At 40.8% G+C, this 11,245-nt stretch overlaps 1 protein-coding gene across 3 annotated transcripts; it reads right to left on the bottom strand.

The window, feature by feature from the left end:
- Positions 1–39: 39 nt before the first annotated feature.
- Positions 40–11,098, bottom strand: Top1 (topoisomerase 1). Of its 3 annotated transcripts, none has more exons than XM_071792849.1 (12): positions 10,565–11,098; positions 10,187–10,241; positions 8,473–8,857; positions 8,056–8,387; positions 7,847–7,980; positions 7,577–7,774; positions 7,309–7,482; positions 7,135–7,229; positions 5,330–6,303; positions 4,755–5,205; positions 4,211–4,360; positions 40–3,938 (listed from the first exon to the last, which is right to left on the bottom strand). In XM_071792849.1, the coding sequence occupies exons 1-12, from the start codon at positions 10,598–10,600 to the stop codon at positions 3,836–3,838; spliced, it is 3,087 nt and encodes a 1,028-aa protein (XP_071648950.1). In that variant the 5' UTR covers positions 10,601–11,098; the 3' UTR covers positions 40–3,835. The 3 variants fall into 3 exon arrangements, with proteins under 3 accessions (XP_071648950.1, XP_071648951.1, XP_071648952.1); XM_071792850.1 differs by having other exon boundaries at positions 7,309–7,467; XM_071792851.1 differs by lacking the exons at positions 7,135–7,229; positions 7,309–7,482; positions 7,577–7,774; ... (3 more) ...; positions 10,187–10,241; positions 10,565–11,098 and adding an exon at positions 6,555–6,718.
- Between the last annotated feature and the right edge of the window lie 147 nt (positions 11,099–11,245).

The raw sequence follows: 11,245 nt of genomic DNA, 5'->3' as shown, positions 1-11,245 counted from the left end.
GTACACGAAAACTGGATGTAATAAAGTCGACTGCGTCGATCCGGTACTAATCTTTTATTATTCCAATAATAATAATAATAATAATATATGTCGAAAAATGTGATCACTGAAACATACACATTATGTATCTCCCGCCGGCCTCGCAGGTTCAGAAAATTGTACTAAATACCAATTGCATATACACACACACACACACACACACTCTCTCTCTCTCTCTCTCTCTCTCGCTCTCTCTCTCTCATACTCGAGTCTCCTTGTAAAAGTTAAAAATCTTAGCAGTGCTCGACGAAGGCCCACGCTCGCCGATTGCATTTTCTCCTCCTTTTTTTTCTTCTCCCTTTTCCTCTCATCACACTATTCATTTACATTGCTATTATTCGTATTGCGAGTGATGGCGAACGGCCTATCATGTAATCTTTTTTTTACTCGTGGAAACATACATATTATCGTATTATCAATATTTCGTAGTCCAGTCTAAAATCAATCTCGGCTATGATCTAGCTAGAGCTAGAGCGTATATATAACTGGTTCTTCCCTTCGCAATTATCAATATAATATCATTGTCCTGCTGTTGCGTGTGGTGGTGTAATGTGTGTGTGTGTGTGTGTGTACGTGTGTATGTGTGAACAATGATGCACCTATTACATAATAAATAACAGCGTGATAACTGATAACGCTACTTCCACAGAAATTAGCGCGACATGTGGCGTAAACATAACGGGAGAGTAAAAACGAGAGATCTCTTCTGCTATCTTTTTCGTTCTAGCGTATCGTGAGATGAAAAAGTAATGTTAACAGCATTGGATCTAATTGGAAATAGATCTCGCCCTGAAATTTTTATTTAGAATTTTTCGCGTAACTTTTCAGAATTTTTATATAATCTTGTAACTTAGAACATTTTTCAGAAAGAAGAGAAAATCTACATCTCTTCTAGAATTCTAAAATATTTAAGATTTCTTTTTTTACAATTTCAAAAAAAAAAACGAACTAAAATCTGAAGTTTATTCTTATTATAAATCTTCATAAATTTAAAATGCGAAAAATTTTCAAAAAAAATGGGATAAGAATTTGTTTCACCAGAGTGTAAATTCAACAACAGTATTAACCTTTAGACAGGTCTTTTTTTCTTAAACAACGGAAATTCGTTGTAGGAAAAACATGCATATTTAACATATAATCGAATATGCAAAATATATTAATTTCAAGACGTTGTAAGACGTTTTGCGCGAACCTCTAAAGTTTAATGAAAAACACGTTTTTATTAAAACAAGAGCACGACAATGTTCAGTTAACAGGATTAATTCGAATTAGACTGACGCTGTTAGTACATTTGGCCTATTCTTTTTAATTGAACTTCTTATACAGTTCATCTTTTCTCTTTCTCTCTAACGTGAGAAGAAAAAGAGAAAAGATGAACCGTGCAAAAAGTTCACCTAAAAAGAACAAGCCTATTATTTTTTTCCATTACGCGAGGAAATAAATAAATGGTAGAGTCGCCGATATCGGAGATGTTTTTACCCCTTTCGATAATGAACACGCAAAAAACCCCGCGATCGCGAGTCCCCGGAATGTAATCCGGAGCGCCTTGAGAACCCACTTACGTATATATGTATGATGTATGCATATATATCTACGTTTGTGTATCTTATAATTAATTAGTAGTAATTATGCATATGATGCTCGCACGTAACATAGGTTCGTCGCGTTCCGACCGATAAATAGTCAACAGAGCGCGACTCGCGTTTCCTTGTTCCTCGTTCCCTAAACGTTGAACGCTTAAATACGAATCCTCGGCCGATCGAGAACAAGCGGCGCCTTGTCGTATGTACAAACTCAACAAAACAATAACGATGATTTTCTTTCTTTTTTTTTTGCAAAATAATCGCGACGATCGGAGCCGGTTCGTTTACTTCGCAACAGCGCGAGACGAATCCGAATCAAAGAGGCGAGGGTAAAAATTAAAAATTAGTTTTAGCGCGAATTACAGACGATATTTTTACTCTCCTTCCGAGACACACGCCGTCACACAATAAAATACAATTACGTAGATCACGTAAGTCTGCGTCTAACATTTTTTTTTCTTCTTAATCGAACACGGAATTTCGCAGGTCGCGTCTGTCCCGCAGATCCTCCTGATCTCCGTAAATCCGACGCCTGATTTCGTAATTTTTACAAGTGGGACAAGAGTTTCTACTCTAAAATTGGTTTCGCAATGTAAAAAATTCGCGGAGAACGAAAGCAACAGAGGCAGAGATTGTCACGACGAATGAAATCTCTCTCCTAGGTATATATAATGCGTATGTACGTCTTATGTATTAAGCACATGCGCCAGAATGTCTCGCGATTCGATTGTGAAGATGAAAAGCTTAATGCTATGGTTTTAATGCTTATTATCGTCAAGTGAGCATAAAATATATATGAGTACATATGTATATACATACAAATACATATAATTTATATATATATATATATATATATATATATATATATATGTGTGTATATACATGCGTGTGCGCCTAGTAACCCTTCCACTCAGTTCCGAGCAAGGTCCGCGCGAGATATGTGCAAATAACGGTAAGAAATTAAGAGATACATTTTCTCGTTTATTTTTATAGCCTAGAGACATCATCTTATAAAACATAAATCGCTAAAAGCGATGTAATTCACTTAAATATATATATATGTATATATATATATTCAGCATTTCTTTATACTATCGAGTTTTTTTTTGGAGGCGCGTAGGCTTGCAGGATAAGGGGGGCAAATCGCGATCCGGCGAAAATTTGCTAGCCGCTTTGCTTTCATTCCATTTATATATCAAAAAAGGAGTGCACTATATTGAATATGTTCTACGAATACATATAAATGTCTTCGACACGATGCTGCAAAATGTAGACGTGATATTCGATGAATGACATTATCATACATTTATGAGAGAAACAAGTGTGTATTACGCTCGTTAATGGGAAATACAAAATTCTTCAGCTGCCTGCTCCAAGAATTGGTTTCCTTTCCTTCCTTTCCCTTTTTCTTCTTGCTTCTTTCTTTTTTAAATATCGACATAGCATAAACTGTATTCGCATCTCACTCGCACGACCATGTCCTACATATATACAATAGCGCAGTTATTAGCTTCTCGCATGCCGAAGTCGGCGCGAAACGCTCACTACGATCTCGTGCTCCTCGTGAGATTAATCACCGCACTCCGTGCACGCCCGTTAACAAATTTAAACGATCTTTCTTTTTTTGCCTGAACAAATTCGTTTGCTAATTTCCTACTTCGGTCAGAATAAATTTCTACCTAAACAAAATAAAACTCATAAACCTCCCATTCTCGTTTAAAAGTTACTCGCAATTCGCGAGGTTCTTTCTCTTGATCATCATCCTTATAGATTATCACGTCAGAGTGCCTTGCACGAACTGGCACGTAGAGACGAACAAGCGCTAGCGGTGTGGATAGCATTTTGTCGGTGGCAAAATACGCGCGTACGATTGACCCGAGACAAGCTCGAATCCGCGTACGGTATTTAAGTTAACACCTCTTTAGGTATACCAATCGCAATCGTGATTTAATACGCATGCGTTGTATTATCATCCTATAGAAAATATGTTCCCACACTCTCACATTTATACCACGTAAGTGTAAAAAAATTTTTTCGTACAGTTTACACTGTTCTTTTTTTCTTTTTTTCATCATTCCTTTTTTGTCTTACTTTAAGTCTCCTGGCTTCTCGTTAGAACGTAAAATTCACTAGATACATCGTCAGCGGGAGATGTACTCCATTCGTGGGCCGATACGCGTTGACGGTGACGATGATAACGATGACCCACGGGGTTAAAACACGTAATCAGGACCCGCCATGTCTATTGCCCATCGGAATTTATCCCTCTGAGTCTTGTTGTAGATCTTCTCGACTGGGATATTGTGCTTCTTACACCTGGTGAAGCATAGAAATTTAATACAGACATGGAAGATAGAAATAATGCATGAAGTATTAATATTTAAATTAAAAAAAAGTATTTAATATAGTATAGTCTGGGTATTAACAAAAAGCACAGATATGAAAAGAGATTTAATTAAAATATAAAATATATAAGAGAAAGATAAATTGTAAATATATGAAATAAAAAGATAAAACTAAAGAATGTAAAATAATAAAATTAATATTAAAATTATAAGAAATTAGATAAAAATACACAATTTATTTACCATGCAACAGAAATTCTAGGATCGAGATAGTTCAACTTGGAGGTACTCAGTGCGATCTCTTTGTTCTCTTCTCGGTCGGTCGCCTGGACCTCCAGCTTCGTCAACTGATCCTTCAATCTTTCTAATTGTTTCTTCTTCTTTTCATATGTTCTGTAAAAGCATAGATGCAATCAATTCATGTACACAAGCTGCACGATATATTATAGAAACATGAGATATATACAAAGCCACACTTTTTCCTAGCTTTCTTGCTTTCTTGTTAAAGAAAAAAAAAAAGAATTTATAAATAAGTTTGTCAAGTGTGTGTCACACAGAACAGTCTCTACATTTAAGCAAAATATTATTTAAATTAAAATTATATCTAGTCTTTGTGTATGTACAAAATTTATAATAACTAATTAAATTTAAATAAATAATAACTTACTTCGTAAATAAGTTGTTATTGTTTATTAATTTAAATTTAATTATTTATTATGGATTTATTACTAATAATATTTATTATTTGATATATGTATATGTATAATATGAATGAAAAATAACATACACTTTTTCCTTCACCGAGCCGTGTTTTGCGTCTCGTTTAGCGTCCTTTACTTGCAACTCGCATTCGGTTATGGCTTCTTTCTTCGCGTCAATCTTTGCCTTTAGATTCTCCATGGATTTCGCGTGTGTTTTTGGTACAGAACGCTGATGGTTACACAGTATGGCGACGGCGCGATTGGCTCGATTATACGAGAGAATCTTCTCCGCCTCTGTGTCGTTCGGGTCCGTTAGTTTGTCAAGCTGTTGCTGCAGCGTCCACGACGCGTTATAAGTTCTGAATACTTTGGCGGTAAGACCCTCCATCAGCTCGTTCAGATGTTTATTCATCACAGTGGTGTTGAGACGATCGAATAGATCATCCCCGGGTGATTTATTTTCCATAAAGAGTTGCAGATTCTTAAAGACGCGCTTTTCCACTGGCACTTCGTTGTAATATCGAATAGAATCTTTACCTGTGGATAATTAATTCCATAGAATCACGTAATTACATTATATTATAATATTAAGAGATAAAAAAACTATTTTAATTATAAGTATATTGATTATGTATCACAATTGCAATAATTCAATTATTACCTAAGAAATCAAACACGACGACGTATTCCTTGCCGTCCTTCTGCTCATGTAGCTGGATATGCTCCACTCGCAACGAGCAACAGCCCACAGTATCCGCCTGATCCTCGTCCTTCTCGTTACCGGCTCTGAGCGCCAGTTTATCGATGAAATACAGAGCGACAGCTCGCTGTCTAATGCGCATCTCCTTGCTTTTCCAGTCATCTCGATACTCAGCGCGAATCTTGTCGATCGACTTCGCCAGTTTCCGCGCCGTCTCGTACTTCTGCCAATCCTTCTCACCTTTGAGCTTGCTGGATGGATTCAGCATCACGTACTTCACCTGTCCCTGAATGTTCTCCGTCCAGGACGCGAGCCATGTGACATTGGAATCGTGTCGCACCTCCTTCCACTTGTGGCCGGCCGGTGGTTTTGGTATATTTGAGTCCTTTGAACAATTAATGAGCACGTCCTCCGGCAACACTCGCTTCTTTAGCTTGCCCATCTTGGGATGCTCGCCACGGCCCCTGAACAAGCCGGGCGGCTCAATCTTGAAGTTACCGATCTTTTCCTTATGGCCGTCAATGGTGCAGAAGCCATACTCCTTCTGTATCTCCTCGTTCTTCTCCTTGATCTTCTGCTTCTCTTCCTTCGTCATAGCCTTGCGTTCCTCGCTCTTCTGCAAGAAGTACGCGTGCATCTCCTTGAAGTTGCACTTGGTCAGATCGGTGATCTTGGCGCGCTCCGACTCGGTCATCACCTCTCGCCAGTCGTGGAAGAAGTTGTTGTTAAACGCAGCCTTGGTCGTGTAGTCATGGTCAAGCATACGCGCGTAGAAGGTTGCAACTTCCTCCGTCTCCTCACTCAGCTTCATCTCCTTGCTGTTATAGTAAAACTTCACGGTAGGGGGTAAGGGTTCGTAGGGTGGCGCAAATACTGGTCCCTTGTGTTCCAAGAACTGCCATTTCGTGCCATCGCTCTTCTTCTCTTCCTCCCACCTGAATTTTAACGATAAATCATGTTAAATAACACGAAAAGATCAGCAAAGAAGAGATCATGCTTCGGGATATAAAGCACGTATCATTAAAGTATAAAAGAAAGTTTTTAACAATAAATTATGTTAAATGATACACGAAAAGAGATCACGTTAAGTTTCAAAACGGAGCATATATTAAGAAAGTGGTAGAAAATATAACTTCAAACTCCGATGTTAGATACGATGTTACTCCAATGTTACTACAGATATAACCTCAAAATCGACGGTTGCTCTTTCGTTTTATAAACTACGTAATTGTAGCTGCTGCCAAAATCAAATAAACATCTCGTTGACAAACGGGCCACTACATTTCTTACAAGGATCCGCATTACATTCGCCTGTCATTCGCATCTTTCATTTAAGAATTAACGAGGATTCGAGGTGAGAGACGTCGTTAGAAAATATAACACGTGCACGGGTAACGGGTGCACGTGCATCGGATACGGCCTTAAAGCCTTGTGTCCACGATGCTAGAAATCGCTCCGAGATCTCGGGCGGAGAAAGAATTAACCAATTGCATTGATCAATTGGCCGAATTGCTTAAATGTGATTGGTCAATTCTTCCTCCGTCTGAGATCTCCCAATGGCTGACGTTCCGATATCCTACGGACAGCCTATTGGAGTTTCCTAGGAACTTATCAATTTTATCCCTAGAAATTAATCCACCTATTGGACGCGTACATGAAATGCTGAGCAAATCCCATTAGAGGATGCAGAAATAAATAAAATAAAAATTAGGGAATAAAGGGGCGTTCACGTTACTGTTTACGCGGAAAGCTTTGAGTGTCCATACCATTTCCAAACTTCCTGCTGCTCCTCTTGCTTCTTCTTCCTCGGACTTGGACTGTCGCCGTCTGCTTTCACCTTTGTATTTTTCTTCTTTGGTTTCTACAAAACAAAAATGGTGTGAAACATATTCTACCATAAACATACAATTCTAAGTTGACTTGTGGAAAAAATCTATTACCTGCGTTTCTTCAGGCTCGTCAGAATCGTCATCGTCTACATGTTTTCGTTTCTTCTTCTTGGTTTTCAGATTAGCCGTCTTCTTAGATTTTTTTCGCGCCAACAGTGGGACGTCTTCATCTTCGTCCGACTCGATTTTTCTCTTCACGCTTGACGATACCTTTGATCTCGAAGACTGTATCAATATATTTAATAGCATTTTTTTAAATTAAATAATCTTTAAAAGATTATTCTTTTTTTGTTCAACTTATAATTAAAATAAAATTTACCAATGGTTTATCCTCTTCAGAGTCATCTTCCGTCTTTATAGTCGTATTGTGGAGATCCGACAGCCTGGTGTCGTTTCCATCCGTCGAGTCCATGCTACCGTCTTCTTTCATCGGTTCATCGTCATCGTCCTCCTTGATATAGAGCCGTCGTTCGCCACCACTGTCATCGTCATCATCCAAGTCTTGTGACATAGGTTCCTAAAGAAAGATCCATTTCAGTACTTCGCTCTTTATTCATTCTCTGAAACGTAACCGCAAACAAAACCTTACCTCCTTTATCTCAGTCTTGATTTCCATATTAAAATGATACCCTTGATTAATCGCGTGATTCATCTTCACGTTCGGTTCTTCCTTTACTTTAACCTCCTCTTTATCCTTTTTCTCCTTTTCCTCGCGATGCTTAGCTGCAATTTAACCGCAGGTGATTAAAAAGCACAAAATAAATAGTTACGTAAATATATTTAGATAGTCCTGCATACATTTGTCCTTATCGTGGCGGTGGCGATCTTTGTCTTTTTCGTGGCGGTGCTTATCTCTACCACTGGACGAACTTTCTCTGTGCTTGTCTTTATCTTTCTCCGACGAACGATGCTTCTCTTTATCGCCTGAAGAGTGAGAAGTGGAATGTCTATCCTTGTCCTTTTCCGACGAGTGCTTCTTGCCGTCCTTTGAGATACTTCGATCTTTGTCTTTGTCGCGCGAGCTAGAGTTCAAGGAACTACTGTGTCTATGCCTATCTTTATCCTTGCTCTTCGAATCCTTCTCTTTATCTTTGCTTGAGCTGTCCTTGTCCTTAGAACTGCTGTGATGCCTGGCAGAAATACATCGTCATCAGACAAATATCGTAATGGAACATCATTAAAATACTATTTTATGGAACATCCTTTTCATTTTACCTGTCTTTATCTTTGGAGCTCGAGCTTGATTTGTGATGATGTTCCTTGTCCCTGCTCTTTTCCTTATCCTTTTCCTTATCCTTGCTGGACGAACTGCTACTCTTATGCTCCTTGTCTTTACTAGACGAGGAACTCTTTTTATCCTTGTCCTTATCTTTATTATTACTGCCATCGTGCTTCTCCTTGTCCTTAACGGAACTGGAGCTATGTCTGTGCTTGTCTTTGTCCTTATCCCTGTGTTCGCTTTTATGATTTCTCTCCTTATCTCTGCTCCGATCTTTGTCTTTGTGATCCGATTTGTGAGACCGTTCTCTGTCCTTGTCTCTATGCTCCGACTTGTGTTCCCTTTTCTTGTCGAAACCATTGGACATGCCATTGATATGATCTAGGGAAATTAAGTATAGGGTTGAAATACACAAGAAATTTATTATTTATTTTACATATGAAAGAATAATTCTGTAACAAAAAATGTAAGATCTATATTGTATAAAGCATTAGCAGATTCTGTCATCGATAATGAGAGAGTTTCGGCAAAATTAATTGATTTGATATTTTTCTTAGTATCACGCGTAGCTTTTACTCCAGAATCAACGACAAGAACATGATAAAACTTCTGATCTGATTTTTACTTTTAAAAAATTTTTTGTATTTTTTTCCTAGATTTTTTTAACAAATCCAGCAAAACTATTTTTTGTTTTATTTAGAAAAAGGGAGGTTTTATCCGTTTTATCCCTTCTTCCCCACCAGTGATATAAAGTATATAATAATAAAACAAAATAAATATTAGTTTATCACAAAAAGTGTGGAAAGAATAATCAAATAAGGAATAGATGAATGAAATTTAAAATTGGAAACATTGCAATTTTAAATTTCATTCATTTATTCCTTATTTGATTATTCTTTTCACACTTTTTGCGATAAACTAATATTTATTTTTCCAAGTACCAAGAACACGTTTAGTCCGATTTAATAAGATTCTTAGGAAAGAAACACCTGAGCCGGTATTCATGGTCGGTTCTTATATTTAAAAACCGTCTTAAGTACAATCTTAAGATGTCACTAATCAATCACAGAACCGTATTAGCATCTTAAGATATTATAGTTTTGAAATAAGATCCAACTATAAATACCGGCCCTGAATTTTTCTACAAAAAGACTAAGGGCCGTGGCACATAGACAAAGCATTAAGCAAATCAGCCAATCACAGTCAAGAGCTTAAGACGAAGCGGTGTAGCGAATCCATATCGTTGATTTCCTTACTGCTTAAATTTTTCTACGTGCCAAAGCCCTAACAATCGAAAACTCACGCGCCCTTTAAAGCCTCTATCACATGTTTTTTTTTTCAGCCTTGGCACAATGGCACATTTGTCTTGAAGAACTTGATAAGCATTTAGCATCGTCACCCACGACATTCTCTCGAAAAGTCCCGAGTTTCTGTCGTCGGGAAAAAATTACAAAAATCGAACTTTCGGAAAAATGCAAAATTCGCGTTGGATCCGAGAAGCGGTGATTTCCGTGCGTGCCGGAAAAATCGCGGATTCCGCCTTCCGGCGCTTCCTCCCTGGACGAGACGGGACACGTGTTCGATTCCCCCCTTACCCGGTGGGGTCGTCGCGGGTCCTCCTGCCGACTTTAATTCAACCACGTTCCCACATGTCGCCCGCGATCGGTCAACGTTTGCCTGGCGCGCGCGGCCAGAATAAAAAGAACTCACCACTATGATTCCCGGAGACGCCGCCGCCGCCGCCGCTCTCCTTGGTCTTCCTCTCCTGTAACAGACGAGCAGCCATTCAGGCGCGGAAAGAAGCGCGACGAAGGGGGTCGACCTCGGGGGGAGTACGCGCGTCCGACAACGGCCTCTAAAGAGCCGAGCACTCTCGTGTCTCGGGAACTCGCGGCTTTCGTCCGCGTTCAGCCACGGTAGAGGACTTAGCCGCAGACGCCATTTTGGGACTTAGAAAAATTTCGCGTCGGCACACGGGTCGGCGCGCGGCCGACCAAGAGGCGAGAGCGCTCGTACGGCCGTTAAACGCGAAAACGCGTACCTACGCGGTCGCGGAATCGCACCCCGATGCGGAAATGCGACGCTTACCAGGTTCACCTGCGCCGCCGCCTGCTCGAGCTCCATTTCCCCGACACACACGGAACCTGTACGGCGCGGCCAGCGATGGACTGCGGCGCGAGCCCGCGAGGTTCAGCTGCGCTGCCGACAGAGCGAGGCGAGCCGCGAATGCCGCGAGTCGCGAGCCGAGCGGATGGCTGGGCACGTATAACGCACGACGCACGACTCTCACGCACACACGGCACGGCTCCGACCGACCGACGAGCAGCGCGCGGCCTCCGTTTTTCTGTCTCTGCACTGCACGCCGCCCCGTCCGTCGTCGTCGTCGTCGCCGAATTCGTGGGCCGAGAGAAAGACGGAGCAGCAGAAGGCGAGGGGCAGCGAGAAGGAAGGAGAGAAAGTGACTTCCACCGCCCGTAACCGCGTCCGTCCCGTCCCACGTCCGACGAACGACTGGACTGGACTTTTCTTCTGCGCGCGTCGCGACGCCGCGCAACCAGTCTAAGTGTCAGAAACGCGCGACCGCGCATGCGCCCGCTCGTCCCACCCCTCGCCAAGTGTACGTGCGATTCGCGAACCAGACGCGATCGCGATCGCGCGCCGCGCGAGGCCGATGCGATCCGTTTCGATCCGAGGGAGTCATTCACCGCGAGGTCGATTGAAACCGGTACGGTCCCGCAGGCGGGTTCAATACACGATCCGCGAAGACGA

This window comes from Temnothorax longispinosus, chromosome 11 (assembly GCF_030848805.1).
Source record: "Temnothorax longispinosus isolate EJ_2023e chromosome 11, Tlon_JGU_v1, whole genome shotgun sequence".
NCBI lineage: Eukaryota > Metazoa > Arthropoda > Insecta > Hymenoptera > Formicidae > Temnothorax > Temnothorax longispinosus.
This window is presented reverse-complemented; position numbering and strand designations above follow the sequence as displayed.